Genomic DNA, 26,217 nt, shown 5'->3' with positions numbered 1-26,217 from the left:
TCGTGCTCCATTATCTTCCCTCTATTATGAACACAATTGCAACTCGATATGTGCTGAAGTTGGGCTACCGGTACTTTGCTTATCATTTATGTTTCACTTTGATAGTTTTGTACTGATAATCTTAATTTGAGGATGACATATACTGCCACTGTAAGTTTGTAACATTGTTTATTAGATAGTACACAAAAAGAGAATATTACTTGCATCGAAAGCAACTGAGATTAGAGTTTTTAGTAGTAATATAGTGAGCCTACCTCACCTTAGTTTACTATGTTCCTACACTTTTGTATAAATACTCCTTATACCTTCATTTGCAAGTATAATAATAACACATTTTGCATTCATTCTTTCTCTCTTAATATTGTTTTCTAATTCAGGCAGAATTGGTGAGATGATCTCATGCTTGGTTCCATAATTGACAACAAAAATATGAAACATAGTACAAAGACTCCTAAATTAAGCAAACATTTCACTAGTTTATCACTGAAACAGTGAGCGTGCTTACTCGCATCAAACAATTTGAATGCTTACTCAGATTTAGTTACACACACAATATCTATATTATTAACAGAATTAAAGTCGTCGAGGTGCATATGTAACAAAAATTATTATTAATAAAACAATTCAAATGGTTCTCTCTGATTGACCTACGAAGACAATTATTCAACAGTTTGACAGACAAAAAATGAGAATGTAGACAAAGAAAGTCAGGTCATAACAAATAGTGAGGTTTGACACTAATAAATTGAAGTCAAACTATTCATTATCATAACAGTAGCCAAACCCAAACTACAAACTTGATACATCGCGTCAGAATAGAATGAAAATTCAAATATAGATTTGTAGCTCAGCAAATTATAAAATTTTCCATATGTTAGATACTTCTACATAAAACTAGAAGTCATTCGTTAAGGGCAAAAAATTATAAACTAGGTAGTTTCATAGTTTAGATGACATAAATTGTGGTAAGCAAAATTGACAAGTCACTTTGTTTACAAAGTAATATCCCAACAATCACAATCATATGCTTTTCTGTGAAAACAAGTAAAACTATTAACTACTCAAAATATGAGGAAAATATAACAAAACAACAAGACTTGGAGCACACGCTACCTAACTAGATGCATTTGAATTTCATATTTCATTTCGTTTGCATTTATATTTCATTTAGTTAGTTAGAGTAGTTTCTATGAGCTGGCACTTATTTGTATATAACCACTTGTAATAACACTTTACAATTCAATGAAATAGTTTTGCTTCACTCACAAGCTTCAAGCTTTTTCTCTCTTCATCAATGGCGGTTTCTACTTTGATGGTATCAGAGCAAGATTTATCTTGCTCTGCTTCCGCAATTGCAATTGCTCTGATTTCTTGCGTTTGATTACGTGTTTCATCGTTTAGAACACGAGTCTTGTTCCTTTCTCTTTCTTCTTCCGTAGATTGCAATTTTTTGCTTCCATAAATTGCAATTTTGCTTCCATAAATTGCAATTTTTCCTATGTTAATCTTGATTCGTTTTTCTTCCAGTTTGATTCTTTTTCGATCAATTTAGTTTGTTTTGACTTGTTTCTGTTGAATCATGGTGAGAAGCAACAATAATCAGAATCAAGATCAAGGTCTTGATCCATATTTCGTTCATCCATCTGAAAATTCTTCAACAGTGAGTGTTACACCGCAATTGAATGGTGATAACTATCATGCTTGGTCTATGAAGATGAGAAGAGCGTTAGCAATGAAGAACAAGTTCAAGTTTGTAGATGGATCCATCCCAATCCCTGATGAAGATGATTTGAATCGTACGGCATGGGAAAGATGTAACAATCTGGTTCATACGTGGATTATCAATTCAATTGCACCCTCCATTGCTCAGAGTGTAGTGTTCATTGAAAATGCAGTGGATATTTGGGAAGATCTGAAGGATCGGTTCATGAGAGGTGACCGCATTAGGGTTGCTCAATTGTATCAGGAAATTGCCAATCTGAAGCAAGGTAATCACAAAGTTACAGAGTTTTTCACTGAATTAAGGGGCTTGTGGGAATAATTGGAGCAATATAGACCCATGCCTCAATGTAACTGCCCTATACAGTGTACTTATGCTGCTATGAGAAATGCTAAGGGTTTTAGAGCAGAGGATAGGATTATACAGTTTTTGATTGGCTTGAATGAGGAATATCAGGGAGTAGCTTCCCAGGTTTTGTTAATGGACCCTATGCCATCAATTAATAGAGTCTTTTCTATGGTTGTGCAACAAGAAAGGAAGCTGCAATATGGTGCTGTGAATATCCAAAATACACCATTAGAAGAAACCACAGGTTTGGTTAATGCTATGAATGGACAAAAACAATTTGGCAAAGGTAGAGGAAACAATTTTAATCAAGGAAGAGGAAGAGGAAATGGAAGGTATTGCACATTTTGTGAGAGAACTAATCATAATGTTGAGACTTGCTACAAAAAGTATGGCTATCCACCAAACTGGGGAAGAGGTGGTGGAAACTACTCTGCTAATATGATTGAAGGAGATGATACAGAAAGTAAGGTGCAGACTGCATCAACTAGTAGAAGTGAAGAAGGTGCAGGAATCACTCTCACCAAAGACCAATATCAGAGTTTAATGTGTCTGCTGGAAAAGAATAATTTGGAGACAAAGTGCTCAGCAAATGTGGTAAAAGGTATCAGTTTATCTTCCTCAAATGGAGGTAATTCATGTTATACTAATTTTGATAATAGACATGTAGATACTGGATGGATTGTAGATACAGGAGCTACACATCATACATGTTTTGATTTGAAATGGTTTAGTAATTGCACCAAAATTGAACCTATTAGTGTCAATTTACCCAATGGAAATACTACAGAAGCTAACTGTAAAGGACAAATAAGATTGACACAGGAATTGAGTATAGATAATGTTCTATATTTGCCTCAATTTGCTGTAAATCTTATTTCTGTTTCCAAGTTAATCAAGGAACAAAATTGCATTCTGCAATTTGAGGCTGATGAATGTATAATACAGGAAAGGAACAATTTGAAGAGGATTGGTTTAGCTAAAGAGAGGCATGGCTTATATTACTTGAAGATTGATGAAGAGAGTAATCCAGTTTCAGTGTCCAGTGTATCTGCTTCAGCAAAATCAAATAAAGAGCATGTGCCTGATGGAGTGCTATGGCATCTCAGGCTTGGCCATCTTTCTAAGGATAGAATGATGTGCATGAATAAATTGTATAGCTATGTTCCTGTTAGCCAACACACAGCTTTTGATGTGTGTCAAATGTCTAGACAGAAAATCTTACCTTTTCCTGTTAGTAGTAAAAATGCTAAGTCTGCTTTTGATTTAGTTCATTTTGATATTTGGGGGCCATTTGGTACAGCTTCTGTGCATGGCTACAAGTATTTTCTTACTATTTTAGATGATTGTACCAGACATATTTGGATTGTTATGACGAAAAATAAATCCAAAGATTCTCAGAAAATAAAGAGTTTTATCTCTATGGTTGAAAGACAATTTGAATGTCAAGTTAAGACAGTTAGAAGTGATAATGGTCCTGAATTCATGTTGAAAGATTTTTATGATGAGAAAGGCATAATACACCAGAGAAGTTGTGTGTACACTCCACAACAAAATGGAAGAGTGGAGAGAAGACACCAACACATACTCAATGTGAGTAGAGCTCTCATGTTTCAGTCAAAATTACCTAAGAAATTTTGGTCCTATGCTGTGCTGCATGCAGTTTATTTGATAAACAGGATTCCCACTAAGATTTTAAACAATAAATCTTCTTATGAAGTGTTATATGGTGAAGTACCAGATCTTAGTATCTTAAGGGTGTTTGGTTGCTTGAGTTATGCATCAACCCTACCTGTTAACAGACATAAATTTGATTCAAGAGCTAAGAAGTGTGCTTTCTTAGGTTACAAGCCTGGCATCAAAGGTTTTGTTCTTGTTGATGTTCATACTTCTGAGATTTTAGTTTCCAGAAATGTGAAATTCTTTGATCTGGAATTTCCATTTCATTCTTCAAGTATTACTTCTGTTCCTATCACACAAATGTATCTTGATAGTCAAGGTACTCAATCTATAAGTGTGAGTGATAATGTTGTGAGTTTCAATGATGAAGACATTGAAGTTCCTCATGATAACAATGATGATGTTGATGAACCTGTGCCTATATCCCCCAGAAAATCTTCTAGGGTTTCTAAGGCACCTAGTCACTTACAAGATTACATCTGCAACTCAGCAGGAGGCAATTACTCCATGCCTAATTTTGTCAACTATTCAGCTCTCTCTCCTAAGCATTTGGCTTATGCACACTCTTTGAATATTGAGATTGTGCCTGCTACATTTCATTCTGCTAATCAAGATCCCAGATGGATAACTGCTATGCAGACAGAAATAGAGGCACTAAATGCTAACAAAACATGGGAATTTGTTGATCTTCCTCCAGATGCAGTACCTATAGGAAGCAAATGGGTATATAAAATAAAAAACATGCAGATGGTACCATAGAACGTTTCAAAGCATGATTGGTTGCACAAGGATACAATCAGACTAAAGGACTGGATTATTTTGAGACATTTTCACCTGTTGCAAAATTATCCACTATTAGAGTTCTACTTGCTTTGGCATCTATACATGGGTGGTATTTACATCAACTTGATGTAAACAATGCCTTTTTGCATGGGGATTTACATGAAGCTGTATATATGAAAGTGCCTCAAGGTGTTACACCTCCTAAAGCTGGTCAAGTATGTAGGCTGCTTAAGTCTTTGTATGGTCTCAAACAAGCCAGCAGGTAATGGTTTGAGAAGCTTACTCATTTTCTCTATGCTCGGGGTTTTACACAAGCCATTGCAGATCACACTTTGTTCACCAAAATCACTGCTACTTCATACACAGTAATTTTAGTATATGTGGATGACATCATTCTAGCAGGCACTTGTCTGAAAGAGTTTGACTCTCTCAAACATGCCCTAAATACTGCCTTTCGCATCAAAAATCTAGGGGAACTCAAATTCTTCTTAGGATTGGAAGTGGCACGCTCTTCCAAGGGCATATCATTATGTCAACGCAAATACTGCCTCGAACTTCTTGAAGATGCCAGATTAACTGGATGCAAACCAGTTTCTACTCCTCTTGATCCATCCATACGTTTGTCTCAAGATGGTGGGTCTTTATACACTGATGTTTCTGGCTATAGACGTTTGGTTGGACAATTGTTGTACCTTACTACTACACGCCCTGACATTGCTTTTGCAGCACAACAATTGAGTCAGTTTATGGCCTCTCCTACTGACTTACATCACAAAGCAGCTCTTAGGGTTCTGCATTACCTGAAACGCTCTCCTGGCAGGGGACTTTTCTTTCCTCATTCCTCTGATCTTCAGCTTCTTGGTTTCAGTGATGCGGACTGGGGAGGTTGTGTGGACACTAGACGTTCCATTTCAGGGTATTGCTTCTTTATTGGTAAGTCTTTGGTCTCTTGGAAATCAAAGAAACAGCCCACTGTGTCATGCTCATCTGCTGAAGCTTAGTACCGTGCCCTAGCTTCTGCAACCAGAGAACTTCAATGGTTGTGTTTCCTCCTTCATGGCTTAAAGCAAGCTCCTTCCCGGTTACCTGTGCTCTATTGTGATAATCAAAGCGCGCTTCACATATCTGCAAATCCAGTTTTCCATGAGCGTACCAAGCATTTAGATATTGACTGTCATTTGGTGCGTGAGAATCTTCAAGCTGGGGTCATGCGTTTGCTACCTATTACTTCCCAACATCAAACTGCTGATATGTTTACTAAGGCCTCTGGTCCAAGGCAGTTTCATGATTGCATGCTCAAACTTGGGATGGTAGATATCTATCAACCTCCAGTTTGCGAGGGGGTATCAAAATATGAGGAAAATATAACAAAACAACAAGACTTGGAGCGCACGCTACCTAACTAGATGCATTTGAATTTCATATTTCATTTCACTTGCATTTATATTTCATTTAGTTAGTTAGAGTAGTTTCTATGAGGTGGCACTTATTTGTATATAACCACTTGTAATAACACTTTACAATTCAATGAAATAGTTTTGCTTCACTCACAAGCTTCAAGCTTTTTCTCTCTTCATCAATGACGGTTTCTACTTTGAACTACTTCTCTAATTAGAAGAATAATTTCCTTGTATATATATTATTATCCGACTTGTACTTCCCACTCCTTGGTAACAAAGCTCAACGATCATTTGGATAGTTAAATCAAGCCAAACTAGTTCATCCTCTTTTTTTATAAATAATATTTCCGCTTTTTTCCCCATTCCGATAGGATGCTCAATACAAAACAACTGTCCATGAATTAAAAGTTTAATCCACGATACCGTTCTACCAAGCCCACCTGAATTGATACGTGAAAACTGGTTGTATCTTCATGATATGATATCAATTCAAGAGATCGATTCAAGGATGCCAAGTTTATTTACGATTCTTAATTATCATGTTTACCTAGATCATTCCCAAATATAATCATGTAAGACACTTTGAAGTTTATAAAAAATATAATACTACAACTTTTGGTTGATGTGAAATTAATTTCAGTCGCTCTTTTCTTTATTAGCGGTATGTATGCCTAACGCAATGCATGGGACCGGCATAACAACGCAGCAAATAGGCAAAAAAAGATTAATCGTATGGTTCTTTTGTGGAAGACATAAATTTCAGCTAATAGTTTAAATCCTAGTGATCATGGTTAGCGGCGAAGCTAGCAGAAATTTCACGCAGGGGCCAAATTTTAAGAAAAAATAAAATATTTTTAAAATCAACATACTAAATTTAAAGAAAAAATTTGATTTTATTCCAATAAATTATATCTTTTTAAGTTTAGTCAATACAAAAAGAAATTCAATTTTTCTCTAAAAAATGAGTGTTTTTGGTCATTTAATCTCGATAACAAAAAATTAAAGACTAAACTTAAATAAAATATTAGGAACTTAACTTAAAAATCAAGCGTAGAGACTAAAACCAAATTTAATGCTAAACTTAACCAATATCTTAAAAAAAACACAATATGTTTTACTTACATGAAATTAAATTAAAGCAATAACAAAGAAAATAAAAATTGACAATAACTATTTAAAAAAGTTGGGCACAACAAGTTTTAAAAAGTAAATTTTATTCATAATTGATTGCCTACTAGATAGACTAGTGTCTTTTTCAATGTAAACAAATAAGTTATTTGCAAGAAACTCATTATTTGCAAGAAAATCATTATAGACTAGTGTCTTTGTGTCTGTTTCTAGTAAATTTTTATTCTTACAAAAGTTTTGTAACGCCCATATTTAGTAGTGTCTAGAATAATAAATACAAACGTTATAATAGGTACTGGATACATTAATTATACAATACAGAAATGTCATCAGTCGGAATGCGAGTACAAGAGTCAACTCCAGTCATATGTTACATTATTTTCATAAAGATTGTCATACGAAACTTGATTACAAAATTCATTACAACACATCTTTAATATAACATATGCATCAACTAGAAAGACACAAAGTTGCTTTCACGAAAGCACGATCAATCCAAAGCTTTCTCCCTACCTTTAACGCTCGCAACCAGTGAACCTGAATAAAAGAAGGAATGGGATGAGACATAATGTCTCAATGAGTTCTATCTACTTCCTAGGCTAGTGATAACTTTGGGGACATTCTATGGTTATCACGTGTCTACATTACAACCGATTGGTTGATTATACGTGTGTGACTTCTATGCATGCCTACACGACCGTGCGGGGTACTAGGTCTCTCCTTCAAAGCTATACTTGTAAGTATCCTATCATATATTTGCTTGCCATAATCATTTCATACATATCATAATAATGTGTAACAAACAAGTATCTGAGTTCGTTTTACGGATTGTTTCGGGTGGAGTAACCCCGAATACGAATCCCATACATAGCCGAGAGTACCTAGCTAAGGCACGTCGGACTCCCTCAGTGCGGTCTGGGCCCCCCCTTGTGGAGCTTATCCCATTTCCATGAAGGAAACCCCTCGCATCCCTCTAACGTGGATAACGAGAGCCGCGACACCTACATCATTTCATTCATATGCAAGCATTTATCATAATCATATTACGTCTATGTTTGTGCTTTCTACATGGTTTCTCAACCACTAGGTAGAGGCTCTAATCATTTCGCTAATGGCGTGAAAAGTTAGCCATTAGCGAGTTTCTTGAGCTCCAAGTGCAGAATTTTTGAATTTGCATGGCAATTCCTCAAACATGAACCTGTTAGCAACCCTAAACATCCAGAAGACAAGACAAACATGGAAATTGCAAGGCATAGCATCTATATCACATAAACTATGAACAATTCTTTAGCTTTAAGTATGGGTAAAATACATATACCATTTAGGAATCAATCCAAATTAAATTTACCAAGAATACAACCCATGGGGTAGCAATTCTAACTAAGAACTCACCTTGTAGAACTTTGAGTTGAGCTTAAGTTTCTCTACACCAAAAACCCTAGAATCACTACTCCTATTTGAAAGAAAGTAAGATGAAGAAACTTGATCCTACAAACCCATCACTTGCATGATCACTTGCTTGGAAAGTTTTGAATAAAGATTGTGCAAAGAGAGAGAGAATGGGCCGAGTTCCTAGAGAGAGAAGGGAGCACAATTTTTTGTTCTAACCCTAGTGAGAGAAAGCTTGAAGCATAATGAAAATTTTGGTACCAAAAGCCCTTATATACTCCTCAAGTGGGATGTTACACTCAACCCCGCTTAAAAAAAATTTCGTCCTCGAAATTTCAGATCATACCTAAAAACAAATGCGGATACTGGTTCAACATCTCCGACTCTAGTTCCCATGTAGTTTCACCATTCGGCGAACCCTTCCATACTACCTTCACTATGGGAATCTCTTTGCTCCTGAGTGATTTGATATCACGGTCCACTATCCTCTCTGGTTCCGGCTGAAAAGTCAGGTCCGATTTCAACTCGATAAAGTCTAACTCTATTGGTTGGAAAGGATCCGGAGCATACTTCTTGATAGACGTTTTGCAAGTGCACCAAATATTATCGAAGTAGTAAAAATATCGATCCCACGAGGACTGTTTTTAATCTCAAGAAGTAAATTATGTTATTCTGGCACGTTAGACTTACGTTGTTCTAAACGATGTTCCAACACAGAATGCAATAAACAGATGTTCTATATGATGTTTAAAGCATTAAGCTAACAATCATAAACATAACAAAGAGAAATAACAGATAGGAAAGAAAAGAGGCACAAAGAAATTGTTAACCCAGTTCGGTGCAACGTCACCTACTCTGGGGGCTACCAAGCCAGGAAGGAAATCCACTAGTGCAGTCCGTATTCAAAAGCTCTCAGCAAACCACGTTTGCACTTATGACCTAGGACCTACCCCAACTAGTCTTCAACCTAGGAACTCCTAGATCTGAGATCCCATCTCACTCCCTTACAACAGATCACAATCCCCTGTTATTCCCAAATTATACACTCGAATCAAACGAGGTTACCCTCAAAAATAACAACATGCAACCTTGCTTAAAAGATTAGATGCAGTTCACAATCTACCTATCTCCTTTCTTAAAAGCTTCGGAGTAGTGCACAGTATTACAACTCAAGGCACAGTCCTAAACATGCATCAAGATGATACACGAAAGGCTCACAAGATATAAGACTCAAAACCTAAACAAAACTCTATTTTGTAAAACAATGTCTTGAATAATTCTTCAGGTCTTGTAGCCTCCTTTAAATACTGAAGAAAGGCGTGTCATTCCTTCAATCAAGCTTCAGATCGGATCAGTTACTTATTGATTAAGCAACATTGACGGATATGGAAACTGCTAGAAAGTAGGCTCATTAAAAGTCACCTTAAAAATACTTTCCTAAGTCATTTTAACAATTCCTTAAGAAATCACATATGTTCTGATCTCATCATAATTGCACACGGTTCAGACCAACTCAAGCTGGCGTGGATTCCTTCAATCAAGCAAGCGCGTGCGTAAACATAGGCAAAACACAGAACGTACATACCAGGTCTAGATGTTGGAACATTGTGTTACACATCTGAAGTGAATATTTGTTAGGCAAAAGTGAAGCCAACATACAAATATCCAACAATCTCCCCCTTTGGCAAATTTTTGGCTAAAACAAATTCAGCCCACGCCTGTTAAAACAGAGAGATAGCACACACAACCTTTCCTTCAATCTTCAAAAACAAATACTTCCTTGAAGAAAGGTTCACATTCTTAGACTTCTAAAAGATACCAAAATATAGTTCTTCAGTCATCACACATAATCTTCAGGACTAGAAGAATTATATTACAGGTCTCAGATTCTGCTTCCATTATTTTCACACAACAATTAACATATGGAATTATGCAGTCAAGAGAAACTAAAAGGTATCAGAGAGAAAATCAGAGTCTTGCAGCAGAGGACGTATAAGGAAAAATAAATTCCTGTACATCCTAAACAGACAGTCAACTGTCACAACACGCTACCTAGAGAAATATAGGAAAACAGTCTTCAGTAGCTCAAACCATCAGGATGTTCCAACATTCACAGATATCTTTTACTCCCCCTGAATACATGCGCATACTAAACAGAATCTTGCTCAAACTAGATCAATATGAAAACATGCATGCATAAACAAATCTGTCTTAACCGGGAAGACTTCCATCGGAATGTCTCAACATCAACAAGCACATTATCTGAATCATTAATCATCCTACTATCATATGACCAGGAAGCCTGATAAACAAAACAAACATGGCATGCATATCTACTCCCCCTTTTTAGCCATAAAATATGCCAAAGGATTAAAACCATATCAGAGAAACAAATCTTCAAAGTTGGAGATGTTCAACACAAGAGTATCAAGAAACATTAAGTGCAGGAAAATATGTTGTTACAGACCAAAATATATAAAGTGCTCAAATTATCCAGGGCATGGCCCACAAATCAAAAGTAACAAAGAAAAACAAAAAACAACAACGCTACAGAGCTGCTACCAACTCATTCCTCTGCTTCAGAGCTGCTACCAGATTGCTCCTCTTCATCTTCTTTGCTCATTTCCTTATCTCCATTTCCTGTTTCTTCAACCTCTTTTTCAGACTCATCTTCATCTTCCTTCTCACTTTCAGCATTCTTATCTTCTGCATCAGCGTCCTTTCCTTCCAAAGCATGGATCATTAGCTCAAACTTAGCCTTCCTCTCATCCAGCATGACACATGTATCCTTCAAGGCTGCAATGATCTCTTCCTTTGTCATAATACCTATATTAGGAGCAGAGGCAGATGTTCCGACAATATCTGGAGCATGATGATCTTTAAACAGTTTCTGGTGGAAAGTGAGAGGAGATTCCCTCTTCATAGCCAGATCAGCAGCAGAGATGATAGCAGGGTGTTGGCTCAGAATGATCTTACACAGCAAGGTGGGAAAAGCAATAGGCAATTTTACAGCATCAGTCTTAGCATGCCTCATGGTCTGATCAAAGATATACCTTCTAATGTCCATCTTAGTCTTAGTTCCTACAGCATAGATGAACCTAGATAAACTTGTTGCAATGTCTGAAGAGTGAGTGGTGGGAACCCAATTAGCAGCACCAATTCTGTTGAGAACTGCAGACTTCATACTCAGCTTTCCAGAAGAAATTTTCCCTTTCTTTGGCCAAGCTTTCACCTTGTTGGCCGTGATTTCTTTGCAGATTTGACTGTCAGTGGCTTCCACCTCAGCAGCACCTCCTTCAACACCTAGAAAGCTATTTATGATGTTGGGTGAGAAGTTGACACATTCTCCTCTGACGTATACCTTTTGCTAATCTCTCCTGAGAGGATTGTCACAGTCCTTAGGAATATTTACCAGAAATTCTCGAACCAGCTGTTCATAGCACTCTCCTAGCTTGCACACTGTTTTCTCCAAACCAGCCTCTTTGATCAAACTCATTACCTCTTCAATCTTCAAGGCCTCTTCACTCAACTCTCTTTCTAAAGCAAGTCTCCTACGGAAAATAAATTTCCACCTCTGAGCAAAGCTTGGAAGATGGAAAGACACTTTGTCGATGGGCACGTCTTCTACAACCTGTAGATCTTTCTTATTAGCTTTCTTGGAATCAGAGGGAATGATGTTTGGAACATCCTTATCAACATCATACTCAGATTCACTTGAAGAGGCAGCTTTCCTCTTTTTCGAACTTCCAGCAGTAGCTTTTACCATAACTTTACTCCAGCTTTTCTTTGGGCCAACACCGGCATACTTTGTCCTACTTTTGGGTGTTTCAGTCACAGTGGTATCAGTCTTCTTAGGAGTCTGACTAACAGTAGGAATGGCCTTACCTTTGTTACTTCATAATCTCTTGGCCATGCTATCACCAAGAGTCTGTGTCTGAGGAACCTCCTCCAGATCAACATCCACCACATCTTTATCACTTTCTTCGACATTTCTTCTAGAATCATCACTAGAGTCACTACCCTCTTCTGTTTGAGATTTCTCCACAATCCTTTCGGGATCAATCTCCTTCTCAAAGTCTGACTCAACGCTAGGTACTTTTTCGACACTCATATCCTCTTCTTCATCAGATAACTTAGCAAGTTGACCCAGGGATGTGCTAACATCCGGTTTAACATTCTCTTGACCCAGGGTTTCTTTCGGAACATTCTCAACAGAATCATCACCACCAGTTTCATGATTACTAATACCCATGTTTTCTGTACTTTCTATAGCATCATTCAACACATCTAACCCTAACTTTTTACCAGAACCGGTTTCAACAGAGTTAAGAGCAGAATCAGGGTTACCTTTTTCTTTAGTAGGTGTTGCAACATCAGAGGACAACTTAGTGTCTTCTTTACCACCAGCAGCAATCTTCGTAGAGGTATCTTCCTTGGTGGCTTCAAAAGGATTCTCCTTATTGTAGAGATCGGTCATGGTTAGAGCAACTTTTGATTCACCCCTTTTTGTGGTCTTCTTCTTCTTTGATGAAGACTTCTCAGAAGTTTTCTTCATAGGTTTTGGAGGAGGAACAGTGCTGAGGGGTTTGACCATCTTTGGAGAGGAAGAACCGGTTTCATGATGAGCACCAGCTTTCTTTTCAGAAGGAACAGAGGTGTCGTTTTTGAATTGAATATTTGTTTTAGGCAAGAGTGAAGCCAACATACAAATATCCAATAAATTACGTCGGAACTTAGGATGTATAAAGGTTATTTTTGGTTGCCACTAGGCAGAAGTTTTGGTTTAATTGCATAAAAGTAATGACAGAGAATTAAAGATTGGTTTAAAAGAATAAGAGAGAGATGAGTTTAGGTCTTTCGAATCATCTATGTTCCCCTAATTGGTATGTTGCACCTATTCTTATGAATGATTTCTTAGACCAACGATAGTTAACAAAATAGTCCTAATCAATCCCTTGAGTTAGAACCCTCTTCTCAAACTACAACCCCTAATTCCTTAGGTGGTCGAATAATTATTGAAGGTTTAAGAACATTAACCTAATATCACTAACAAACGATTATCTATTCCTAGACTAACCATGTTTATTAGAACAATTCAATTTGGTCTAAGTCGAAAGCTATGGTCAGTAGTCATTCGTTCTCACAAAATCATATTTATATTTGATCAGGATATAAAAAGCATTAAGAACAATTAAATTGAATAAAGACTAAATTATCATTACAAATAAATAGAGTTTCACAGCATCATGTATCAATTAGGGTTACAAAGAATCATCTAAGACCTAATCTCTAATGGATTTAGCTACTCATAATTGTGTTTACAAATAACATAATCATTAGAGGAATTAAAACATACACAAAGTGATGGAAGGATGAAGAAATCGTCCTCTTTGGATGTCTTGCAGTAACAAAATTGCATTTTGCTCTTGATGAGTCATAGATAGTCTTATTTATTGCCTTATTTAGTTTAGTTTTATTTTAGATTTGATTTTATTTTATTGCATTTTATTTTAGTTTAAAATATTCTACTTCAAATTATGTTTTATTTTATTTTAGGAATAAATATATGGTGGAAGGTGCCTTGGAGCAAAAGAAAGAGGACTGGAACAAATACAGCGCAAGAATACGAAGATACGGGACAAAAATTTGTCCCCCCAAAGTCAGAAGCTTGGCACGGCCCGTGCCAACATGTGGCACGGCCGTGCCCGTCTCCAGGACCTGTTTTGCTGCTTTTCTTCAAGCCCAAGTTACCCTGTTGCAGCTTTACCGTTTTATCCTTTTAGTTGCTTAGTTTCTAAGTCAGATGTAAAGCTATAAATAGAGTAGCTCTCCACCATAAACAATCATGCTTTACTTTGTTTATTTCAATTGCTATTTTAATAAAAGTCTTTATTTTCCCTTTTACTTTCTTTGCAATTTACTTTACTGTTATTTTCTCTCTTCTTCCCCCATGTCTACGATGAACATGAGTGAGTATACTTCTTCGTCTTGGGATTATTGGGGAGTCTAATGACTCAATCCTAAACAAAACATGTCTAAACCCTAATTTCTATGTAACCCTAATTTCTAATCTAGATTCACCGTCTTAACGTGGATTAACAATTATCAAACTATGGAAGCGAAAGCGGAGGGTTTGATAATCGTTAATCCATCATCCCAAACATCAATTCATAAAGCGAGAGCGGAGTCTTGATGTTGGAACAAGTGAATCTAGACAATAGTTGCAAAACAGTGAAATAGTCTTTGCAACTATTGAGACAAAGAGTAGTTTCAATCCTCTATGCATCTTCTAGTAATCATGTCAGTGAAATAGGCTTGGTTGCTAGAAGTAAACTCTCACCGGACTTTCATCGGAAAGGTGAGGGGCTAAGGGAAACCGGTCTTTAGAAATTAGTGTGTAAATCATTAAATTAGATGTTTAGGTTTTGTCTAGTGAAGGATTAGTCATTATGATGAACCAATGATCCTAAGGCCCTTTATTATTATTGTTTTTACCTTCAACAATCAAACTCTCTTTCATTAACTTTCTCTCCTCTAATCATTCACTAAAAGTTAATTAAGTTGAACAACTCCCTAGCGGAACGATAACTCTACTTACTACTATTACTTCGATAGGCCGTGCACTTGCGGTTTGGCCCTATCAAGTTTTTTGGCGCCGTTGCCGGGGAGTTAACTAATTTAATTAGCTTTTTCTTAGTGATTAGAATTCTCTCTTCTTCTCTTTCTTTTTCTGTTTTTATTTTTATTTTTATTTTTCTGTTATCACTAAGTTTTTGGGTTCTCAATTTTCTATGCGAAAAACCAGAAATCGAGTTGTAATAATCAACGAGATCGAAAGGTATTTGCATAGACGAAAGAGAGACGCACGAAATAACACCGCCATGGCCAATCGCACTCTCAAAGAGTATGCAACGCCGTCTACGGCTGAGCCACAAGCTGTTATTGTGTACCCAACAGTTGAGGATGACAATTTTGAAATTAAGCCTGCCCTACTTAACTTTGTGCAGCAAAACCAATTCTCGGGATCCCCCACTGAGGATCCCAATCTTCACATCTCTGTTTTCCTACGAATTAGTGGAACCATGAAGGAGAACCAAGAAGCCGTAAGACTTCATCTCTTTCCCTTTTCCTTAAGGGATAGAGCTAGCGCTTGGTTCCATTCCCTCGAAGTCGGTTCCATTACTTCATGGGATCAGATGAGACAAGCATTCCTTGCCCGTTTCTTTCCACCATCTAAAACCGCTAAACTTAGAGACCAAATCACGCGGTTCAACCAAAAAGATGGGGAATCTCTCTATGAGGCGTGGGAGCGTTTCAAAGAAATGCTAAGACTTTGTCCCCACCATGGCCTAGAGAAGTGGCTTATAGTCCACACTTTTTATAATGGTTTGTCTTATACCACTAAGATGTCTATTGATGCAGCTGCAGGTGGAGCACTTATGAACAAGAACTACACGGAGGCGTATGCCTTGATTGAAGACATGGCTCAAAATCATTACAAATGGACCGACGAGAGAGCCATCACTAGTTCTTCATCCTCCAAAAAGGAGGCAGGTATACACGAAGTCTCTAACTATGACCACCTTGCTTCTAAAATTGATACACTAACTGAAAAACTTGAAAAACTCAATGTTAGTACTATCAATTCTGCTTCTACTCCTTCTTGTGAAATATGTGGTATAACTGGTCATGCTGGTGTTGATTGCCAACTAGGTAGTGCTATTAACGGTGTTGAGTGATGACATCCTGTCATTACGTAATATTAGGGACTTATTGTGACATTTTGATAGAGTTCTCATGCAATTTATACTGTTCTGGAGTGCAATAAGCTTAAAATTTGAAGTCTGTTCGAAGGAAATCGCGCCACGCCAATTTCAAGCCGTGCTGCGATTTTTGAAGCAAAATTACATCCTCCCTGTTTGAGGGAAATCGCGGCACGCCATAATACAAGGCGCGGCGCGATTTTGATGGGTCAGGCCCATAACTTCTATAAATACTGCACTCAAGCTGAAGAACAAGGGTTACGATTTTGGAGAGCAAAGTGCGATTTTGAGACATCGGAGACGGCTAGAAGGGCGATTTCTTCATCCTTTTACCAATTCATGTATGATTTAATTATTTCATTGATTATGCTATTTGTAAACTCGATTATGAGTAGCTAAATCTCTTAGAGATTAGATCCGAGATGAATCTTTGTACCCCTAATTGACACATGTTGCTGTGAAACTCTATTTTGTTTATGAATTCAATTCTAGTTTATTCAATTCAATTGTTCTTAATGCTTTTTATATCTTGATCACATATAACTTGATTTCGTGAGAATGAATGACCACTGACCATGGCTTTCAACTTAGACCTAATTGAATTGTTCTAATAAACAGGGTTAGTCTAGGAATAGATAATCGTTTGTTAGTGATAATAGGTTAACGTTCGGTAAAACCTTCAAGAATTAATAGACCACCTAAGGAATTAGGGGTTGTAGTTTAAGAAGAGAGTCCTAACTCAAGGGATTGATTAGGGCTATTTTGTTAATCATCGTAAACTAGAAGAGGGTTCATAACAAATAGGTGCAGTAGACCAATTAGGGGAACTTAGAGGATTCGACGGATCTGATCTCATCTTTCTCTCTTATTTTCTTAATCAAATCTAATTTCTTTTATTTGATTTCATAAAATCAAACCAAATCTTCTGCCTAGTGGCAAACTAAAAATAAACTTTACACATCCTAATTATATAACGAAATTGAATTATTGAGGTTAAAAACAGTCCTCGTGGGATCGATATTTTTACTACTTCGATAGTATTTGGTGCACTTGCCAGAGATCTATCAAGTTTTTGGCGCCGTTGCCGGAGACTGTTGAATTATTTCAACAAGGCAATTACGTTACAATTTAGGGTTTTTGCAATTTACTTTTCTGTTTTTTTTTATTTTTATTTTTCTGTTTTCATATTCACATGATTATTTTGCGTTGTGCAGTGCTACTAAGGTATTTTGCTGTTTATGCGAGGTAAACAGAGCTCTGACGACCTAGAGTACGATCCGGAAATTGAAAGAACTGCTAGAGCACTTCGGAAAGATGTCCGGTCGCAAAGGTTAGCTCAGTCTGTTCCACCGGGTGTTCGAGAACAAATACCGGAACAACTCTCAAGTGAATCTGAAACAGTCTCTTCTCCTAAATCTGCAACTATGGAAGGAGAAGGAGTTGTACCACCGAGACCTAAGCTAGGAGACTACGGGTTAGCCACTCATCGCGGTCAACTGACCCACACTTTTCAACCAGCTAACCCCGTAGCCTTCGACATCAAGACAACTGTCCTCAACGGTTTGAGGGACAAGCAATTCGATGGGACTGAAGCTATGAGTCCTCATGAACACTTGAGCCGCTTTGCTGAAACCTGCGAGTTTTGTGTGCAACCTGCCACCGTGACTGAAGCACAAAAGAAGCTAAGGCTATTTCCTTTCACCTTGACGGGAAGAGCAAAAGATTGGTTGCTAACAATACCAAACGGGACTGTCCAAACATGGGAAGAGTTAGAGCTGAAGTTTTTGGAGAAATATTTTCCTATGTCTAAATATTGGGAAAAGAAGATGGAGATCTCTAACTTCAAGCAAGGAGAAGGTGAATCATTGTATGATGCTTGGGAGCGATTCAATTTGCTTCTTAAGAGATGCCCTAATCATGAGTTCACCGAGAAGCAATACCTCCAAATCTTCACTGAGGGGGTAACACCAAACACTAGAATGTTCTTAGATGCTTCCGCAGGGGGTAGTCTCAAGAGCAAAACTGATCATGAAGTTCAAGCTCTAATTGAAAACATGGCTGGCAATGAATATCGTGATCAAGCTAAAAAGAAAGAAAGAGGAGTGTTTGGGGTGAGTGAACAAACTGCTATCCTTGCTAACCAAGCAGCTATGAACAAACAAATCGAAGCTCTAACTAAGGAGTTTCAAGGCTTCACCTTGGCTCATAAGCAACAACAAGTAGCTGCAATCAAGTGTGACTTATGTGGTGAAGAACATCCAAACGGTGAGTGTGTTCCAGAAGGATCAAATGAAGAAGCTAACTTCATGGGAGGTTATCAAAGGCAGAATCAATACTACAATTCAGGCATCAACAAGCATCCCAATCTGAGCTACTCAAATAACAATGCTTTGAACTCTCAGATGCTCACTCCTCCCCAACAACAACAAAGGAAGCCATCAGCTCTTGAGGAAACTATGATGAATTTCATGAAGATGACTCAAGGCAACTTTGAAGAGATGAAGAAGAGTCAAGAAGCTGAAAGAAAGAACAATGAAGCTTCTAGGAAGATGCTTGAAACTCAACTGGGTCAATTGGCTAAGCAGTTGGCTGAACAAAACAAAGGCGGATTCTCAGGTAATACTAAAGATAATCCTAAGAATGAGTCTTGTAATGCCATTGAATTGAGGAGCAAAAAGGTTTTGACACCTTTAGTTCCAAAAGCTCCAAAGAAGGTTGATGAAGTAATTGAGGTAGAGGAGAATGATGTAGTTGAAAAAAATGATGAGGGTGTAGTTGAAAAAGAAAAAAATGATGAGGGTGTAGTTGAAAACGAAAGGAAGAAAAAAATAGAGGGAGAAAAAAGTGAGAAGTTAATTGATGAAGATTCAATCTTGAGGAAGTCGAAGAGTCAAATTTTGAAAGATGGAGATAAACCACAAATTGTTCCATCATATGTGAAACTTCCATACCCTCACCTTTCAAAGAAGAAAGAAAAGGATGAAGGCCAATTCAAGAAGTTCATGCAACTTTTCTCACAACTTCAGGTGAATATTCCTTTCGGTGAAGCCCTTGATCAAATGCCGTTATATGCTAAGTTCATGAAAGACTTGTTGACTAAACGAAGGAAGCCTAAGGATGATGAGAACATTGCACTTTCTGAGAATTGTAGTGCTATTCTTCAAAAGAAGCTACCACCTAAGCTGAAGGATCCTGGTGCTTTTACTATCCCTTGTTCAATTGGACCGGTAGACATTGGTAGAGCTTTATGTGATTTGGGAGCAAGTATAAATCTGATGCCACTCTCAATGATGAAGAAGCTTAAGTGTGGGGAACCAAAACCAACAAGAATGACCATTACTTTAGCTGATTGGTCGATCTCTTATCCCTTCGGTATACTTGAAGATGTACTAGTCAAGGTTAATGACTTGGTGTTTCCAGCGGATTTTGTGATCTTAGATATGGCTGAAGATGAGGATATGCCACTCATTCTAGGAAGACCTTTCCTTGCAACTGGCCGTGCTTTGATTGACATTGAGAAAGGAGAGCTAATGTTGAGATTTCATAAGGAGCAAGTAGTGTTTAATATATTTGAGGCCATGAAGCACAAAGATGAAAATCCCAAGTGTTACCGGATTGACATTGTTGAAGAAATAGTTAAAGATGACTCTTGTGAACATCAACCAACACACCCTCTTGAACGTGCAATTGTGAATTCTATAGCAAAAGGTGAAGATGATGAAGATCTTGAAGTAAGTGATTGTGTGAAGCAACTAGCAGCAAGCAAGCAAGAGTTGGGTCCGGTAAAAATAGAAGAATTAATGGGTAAGCACTCTATGGATGCTCCTATTTTGAGTGGAGAAGGAGAGAAAAATCTAGAATTAAAAGAACTCCCTTCTCACTTGAAATATGTTTTTCTCACTAAGGATGCCTCTAAACCAGTAATCATCAGCAATACCTTGACACCTTTGGAAGAAGAAAAATTAATGAGGGTGTTAAGAGACAATCAAGGAGCTTTGGGGTGGAACATTTCTGATTTGAAGGGTATTAGTCCAGCTTATTGCATGCATAAAATACACATGGAGGCTGAATACAAACCGGTAGTTCAACCTCAAAGGAGACTTAACCCAACAATGAAGGAAGTGGTGAAGAAAGAGGTGCTGAAGTTACTAGATGCAGGTATGATCTACCCTATCTCAGATAGCTCATGGGTGAGTCCAGTTCATGTGGTACCCAAGAAAGGAGGAATGACGGTGGTAGCAAATGAAAAAAATGAATTGATACCTACCCGCACCGTCACTGGTTGGAGAATGTGTATAGACTACCGGAGGTTGAATACCGCAACAAGAAAGGACCACTTTCCATTACCATTCATGGATCAAATGATTGAGAGATTAGCTGGCCAAGCCTTTTATTGCTTCTTGGATGGGTATTCGGGGTATAATCAAATTGCAGTGGCTCCGGAAGATCAAGAAAAGACTGCCTTCACTTGTCCATTTGGAGTGTTTGCTTATCGAAGGATGCCCTTTGGGCTGTGTAATGCGCCGGCAACCTTTCAAAGGTGCATGCTTTCCATCTTCTCTGATATGATAGAGAAGAACATTGAGGTATTTATGGACGACTTTTCTGTTTTTGGTAAGTCTTTTGATCAATGCTTGTTCCATTTAAATGCTGTACTTAAAAGATGCACCGAAACTAACCTTGTTTTGAATTGGGAAAAATGTCATTTTATGGTAACTGAAGGTATAGTTTTGGGGCATAAAATAAGTGCTAAAGGCATTGAGGTAGACCAAGCCAAGATAGAGGTTATAGAGAAACTTCCTCCACCCATCAATGTTAAAGGAGTGAGGAGTTTCTTGGGGCATGCCGGTTTCTATCGGCGGTTCATAAAAGACTTTTCTAAAATTTCCAAACCCCTCTGTAACCTCTTAGTCAAAGAAAATGAGTTTAATTTTGATTCTGAATGTCTAAATGCTTTTTCTTTGATTAAAAACAAGTTGGTGACTGCACCAATAATCATTGCACCCGATTGGAATTTACCTTTTGAACTTATGTGTGATGCAAGTGATTATGCTGTTGGTGCAGTCCTAGGCCAACGCAAGAACAAATTTTTTCATGCAATTTACTATGCAAGCAAGGTTTTAAATGAAAATCAAGTTAACTATTCCACAACTGAAAAGGAGTTGCTTGCGGTAATCTTTGCATTGGAAAAATTTCGTTCTTATCTAATAGGCTCCAAAGTCATTGTTTTTACAGATCATGCAGCTCTCAAATATCTCTTAACTAAAGGGGATTCAAAGCCTCGACTGTTGAGGTGGATCCTATTATTGCAAGAATTTGATCTTGAAATTCGTGACAAGAAGGGAGTCGAGAACGTGGTAGCTGACCACCTCTCAAGGCTGGAGAATGATGAGGTAACAAAGAAGGAGAAGGCCATCAAGGCCGAGTTCCCTGATGAACAGCTGTTTGCTATTGGAGAAAGACCTTGGTTTGCTGACATGGTAAACTTTAAGGCCGGCAACATAGTTCCTGATGATCTGACCTACCCTCAGAGGAAAAAGTTCTTCAAAGATGCAAACCACTACTTGTGGGATGACCCATATCTGTTTAAGGTAGGTACTGACGGTTTGATTAGACGTTGTGTTGCAGGTGAGGAAGCACATAGTATCATGTGGCACTGCCATAGCTCAGCTTATGGCACAGTGGAGAAAGAACAGCTGCAAAAATTTTGCAAAGTGGATTCTGGTGGCCCACCCTTTTCAAAGATTGCCACGACTTTGTCACAAGATGTGACAGATGCCAAAGGACAAGATGTGACTTTGCCACGACTTTGGGGTATTGATTTTATGGGACCATTCCCTTCCTCTTACTCTTATCTCCATATTCTAGTCTGTGTTGATTATGTCACAAAGTGGGTTGAAGCGATACCATGTGTTGCTAATGATGCCAAAACGGTTGTCAACTTCCTTCAAAAGAATATTTTCACTAGGTTTGGAACCCCTAGAGTATTGATCAGTGATGGGGGGAAGCATTTTTGCAATAATTTTCTTGAAAATGTGCTCAAAAAGTATAACATTAAGCACAAAGTTGCAACTCCCTATCACCCACAAACTAGTGGTCAAGCAGAGGTTTCAAACCGACAGCTGAAACAGATTCTGGAGAAGACAGTTGCGTCAAATAGGAAAGATTGGTCTAGGAAATTAGATGACGCACTGTGGGCATATAGGACAGCCTTTAAGACCCATCTTGGGTTCTCACCCTATCAGTTAGTATATGGGAAGGCATGTCATCTTCCAGTCGAGCTAGAACATAAAGCTTATTGGGCCATTAAGGCCTTAAATTTTGATCAAGTAGCCGCTGGTAAGAAAAGAATTTTGAAACTTAATGAACTTGAGGAGATGAGGCTTAGAGCGTATGAAAATGCGCTCATCTATAAAGCCAGGACAAAAAGGTATCATGACAAAAACTTAGTGCCTAGGGATATTAACTGTGGACAGCTAGTTTTGTTGTATAACTCCAGGTTGAAGCTGTTTCCTGGGAAGCTCAAATCAAAATGGTCTGGACCATTCTTGGTCAAAAGTGTGTCACCATATGGAGCTGTTGAACTAGTGACACCTGAAGGAGATCGAAGTTTCAAAGTAAATGGACAAAGAGTTAAACCATACCTAGGTGGTGACCTACCAAAAGGAAGGGTGGCACTCATTCTGAAGGACCTCTGAGAATCCTTAGCAGTCAAGCTAGTGACGATAAAGAAGCGCTGGGTGGGAGGCAACCCACTACATGTTATTTTCAGTCATTTTTCTTTTGGTGTATTTTCTTTTTATTTTCTTTTTAATGTCGAAGTCCATTGAACTTATTTCCCTATTGTAATTGCTCCTGCACTTGTTTATTATTAATGAATTTGTTTTGTTTCATGTGACCTATTCCAGTTTAGTAACAGTTGTTTGATGAAACGGTGTTCCAAAAGTTCTAAAGGAGGGGTGACTTGATTCAAAGGCGAAGTGTACGGTGTTGCTAGGTAGTCACATACTCCCAGAAATCTCAGCCATAAGGTTCATTGCCAAATCTTGTTTTTCAATTTACTTATATTTAGATTAGTTTTCCATGCGACTACATTTCTAGAACTTGCATTGTTTCTCTATTATTGATTGGTCTCTGTCAATTACACACTGAGGCAAAAGTGCTTGGTCCTGTGAGCCTTTTTGAAGCCTACCCTGTTTTAATTTGTTAAATTTATCCTTTCTTAACCAATTGTGAGCCGGTAGGATTAGAACTTTTTGTTCGGTGACAAACTACATTACAAGCCTAGAAACTTTTAGGACTTGTCCCTTAATGTATTTTCTGAGTTAAGGCATTGTAGAATGTTGCTAAAGATTAAGTTTGGGGTTGCTATTGGAATTTGCAACCAACTAAGTTTGGGGTGGGGGTACTAGAGAATTAGAGAAGAAATATGAAATTGACATGAAAAATACACACAAAAATGGTGTATCAAAAAAAAAAAAGAAATATGAAATTGAATGATGAAAAAGGGACAAAACAGCTAAAATCCGAGTAACTTCAAACTCGAGTGTCCCTAAATGTTAAAAATGTTCTCTAGTACCTTTGCATTGATTGTATTTCCACAAGGTGAATGAAGGAAGGAATGAATTTTGTGCTTTAACTTCCGTAGGAATGCCTAACTCAAATTTTTTGTAGCCTACTTATCCAAATATATCCCACCTTTCACCTAAGCCCCGTTATAACCCTAAAGACCTCAAAAGTGTGTAATGATATTGACTTTGATTGATATTTAGAAACTTTTCAAGCGTATGGTAATATGTAGACCTGCATGTCGACTGGTAGAACCCTGTTTCAATTTGATGCGAGGAGTTGTGAATTGGTGGATGCGAACAAGTCAAACTAGCTCATCTTTAGCTAGAAGGAGAATGAACTTTTGGGTACTATCGTTTTGTCAGGTAACTGTTATTTTACTGTCATTTGTCACTGTTGCAAGCAAATTCCTTGAGGACAAGGAATGGTTTAAGTTTGGGGTTGTGATGACATCCTGTCATTACGTAATATTAGGGACTTATTGTGACATTTTGATAGAGTTCTCATGCAATTTATACTGTTCTGGAGTGCAATAAGCTTAAAATTTGAAGTCTGTTCGAAGGAAATCGCGCCACGCCAATTTCAAGCCGTGCTGCGATTTTTGAAGCAAAATTACATCCTCCCTGTTTGAGGGAAATCGCGGCACGCCATAATACAAGGCGCGGCGCGATTTTGATGGGTCAGGCCCATAACTTCTATAAATACTGCACTCAAGCTGAAGAACAAGGGTTACGATTTTGGAGAGCAAAGTGCGATTTTGAGACATCGGAGACGGCTAGAAGGGCGATTTCTTCATCCTTTTACCAATTCATGTATGATTTAATTATTTCATTGATTATGCTATTTGTAAACTCGATTATGAGTAGCTAAATCTCTTAGAGATTAGATCCGAGATGAATCTTTGTAACCCTAATTGACACATGTTGCTGTGAAACTCTATTTTGTTTATGAATTCAATTCTAGTTTATTCAATTCAATTGTTCTTAATGCTTTTTATATCTTGATCACATATAACTTGATTTCGTGAGAATGAATGACCACTGACCATGGCTTTCAACTTAGACCTAATTGAATTGTTCTAATAAACAGGGTTAGTCTAGGAATAGATAATCGTTTGTTAGTGATAATAGGTTAACGTTCGGTAAAACCTTCAAGAATTAATAGACCACCTAAGGAAATAGGGGCTGTAGTTTAAGAAGAGAGTCCTAACTCAAGGGATTGATTAGGGCTATTTTGTTAATCATCGTAAACTAGAAGAGGGTTCATAACAAATAGGTGCAGTAGACCAATTAGGGGAACTTAGAGGATTCGACGGATCTGATCTCATCTTTCTCTCTTATTTTCTTAATCAAATCTAATTTCTTTTATTTGATTTCATAAAATCAAACCAAATCTTCTGCCTAGTGGCAAACTAAAAATAAACTTTACACATCCTAATTATATAACGAAATTGAATTATTGAAGTTAAAAACAGTCCTCGTGGGATCGATATTTTTACTACTTCGATAGTATTTGGTGCACTTGCCAGAGATCTATCATTGAGCAAATGAATTATGCTCAATACAACCAAGGGATGAGACAAAATAAAAAATTTTATAAAAACCAAAATCCCTATGGACAAGTAACACCACCCGGTTATGCAAACAACCAAAGATTCACTCAGAAATCCAATTTGGAAATTTTGTTGGAAAATTCTATTGCCAACCAAAACAAACAACTTCAAGAACTTAAAAACCAAACTGGATTTCTGAATGATTCTCTTTCCAAGCTCAATACCAAGGTTGATTCTATTGCTACTCACTCTAAAATGCTTGAAACTCAAATCGCTCAAATAGCCCAACAAGTGGCTACCTCTTCCCAAACACCGGGAGTCTTTCCTGGTCAAACCGAAGCCAATCCCAAAGCCCAAGTTAATGTCATATCTTTTGGGGGTAGTAAGTTAGGCGAAACTTTTGCTAAGGTTAAAAACATTGGGAAAGAAAATGTCAAGCCCTTAGGTGATAAAGTTGTGATAGAAGAAGCAAAACCACTTGAAGAAAACAAAACTCCATCCCCCTTAAATCCTGAAAAGCTTAAACTAGAGGGTAAGTTTGAAAAATTTGTTAACATACTTAGGAAAATTTGCATTAAACTTCCCTTTGCTGAAGCTTTGTCTAGGATGCCTCTATATGCCAAGTTTTTAAAGGAAATTTTTTCAAAGAAAAGGGCTATAGAGCATAATGAGACAATAGCCTTGGCTAAGGAAACTAGTGCAATCATCCAAGAAGCACCCCCTAAGCTTAGAGATCCAGGTAGCTTTGCCATACCGTGTGAAATTGGGAATGAAACCATAAACAAAGCCTTATGTGACTTAGGAGCTAGTGTTAGTTTGTTGCCTTTGTCTCTTCTTAAAAGGATAGGGATAGGAGAGTTGAAACCTACCGAAATGGAATTAAAGTTA

General features: G+C 37.6%; 2 protein-coding genes, 1 long non-coding RNA gene and 2 other non-coding genes across 5 annotated transcripts; 2 read left to right on the top strand and 3 right to left on the bottom strand.

Annotated features, from left to right (window-relative positions):
- The first annotated feature begins 1,579 nt into the window (after positions 1-1,579).
- On the top strand, positions 1,580-2,041 carry LOC146916846 (uncharacterized). The gene has a single exon (XM_085721755.1). The coding sequence runs from the start codon at positions 1,580-1,582 to the stop codon at positions 2,039-2,041; it is 462 nt and encodes a 153-aa protein (XP_085577881.1).
- Positions 2,042-11,011: 8,970 nt separating this feature from the next.
- On the bottom strand, positions 11,012-12,211 carry LOC146916845 (uncharacterized). Its single transcript, XM_085721754.1, has 2 exons — positions 11,839-12,211; positions 11,012-11,748 (listed from the first exon to the last, which is right to left on the bottom strand). Exons 1-2 carry the CDS (start codon positions 12,209-12,211, stop codon positions 11,012-11,014), a joined length of 1,110 nt encoding a protein of 369 aa, XP_085577880.1.
- Positions 12,212-15,689: 3,478 nt separating this feature from the next.
- Positions 15,690-15,796, bottom strand: LOC146916844 (small nucleolar RNA R71). Its single transcript, XR_015017054.1, has one exon. It is a non-coding gene; the product is annotated as a small nucleolar RNA R71 (small nucleolar RNA).
- A 2,230-nt stretch (positions 15,797-18,026) lies between these two features.
- On the bottom strand, positions 18,027-18,132 carry LOC146916843 (small nucleolar RNA R71). The gene has a single exon (XR_015017249.1). It is a non-coding gene; the product is annotated as a small nucleolar RNA R71 (small nucleolar RNA).
- Positions 18,133-22,087: 3,955 nt separating this feature from the next.
- On the top strand, positions 22,088-24,749 carry LOC146916842 (uncharacterized). The gene is made up of 2 exons (XR_015015329.1): positions 22,088-22,979; positions 23,117-24,749. It is a non-coding gene; the product is annotated as an uncharacterized LOC146916842 (long non-coding RNA).
- Positions 24,750-26,217: the final 1,468 nt, after the last annotated feature.

Source organism: Medicago sativa, chromosome 6 (assembly GCF_051527215.1).
Source record: "Medicago sativa cultivar Bolivia chromosome 6, Bolivia_mono, whole genome shotgun sequence".
NCBI lineage: Eukaryota > Viridiplantae > Streptophyta > Magnoliopsida > Fabales > Fabaceae > Medicago > Medicago sativa.
Note: the sequence above shows the minus strand (reverse complement) of the source record. Positions and strands in the feature narration are given on the sequence as shown.

Excerpts from the sequence above, each read along its gene's own strand:
- LOC146916846 (XM_085721755.1), top strand. The coding sequence starts at position 1,580 with ATGGTGAGAAGCAACAATAATCAGAATCAAGATCAAGGTCTTGATCCA.
- LOC146916845 (XM_085721754.1), bottom strand. The coding sequence starts at position 12,211 with ATGGTAAAAGCTACTGCTGGAAGTTCGAAAAAGAGGAAAGCTGCCTCT. Across the intron at positions 11,749-11,838 it reads GGTAAATATTCCTAAGGACT|GTGTTGAAGGAGGTGCTGCT; the intron begins GTGACAATCCTC and ends ATAGCTTTCTAG.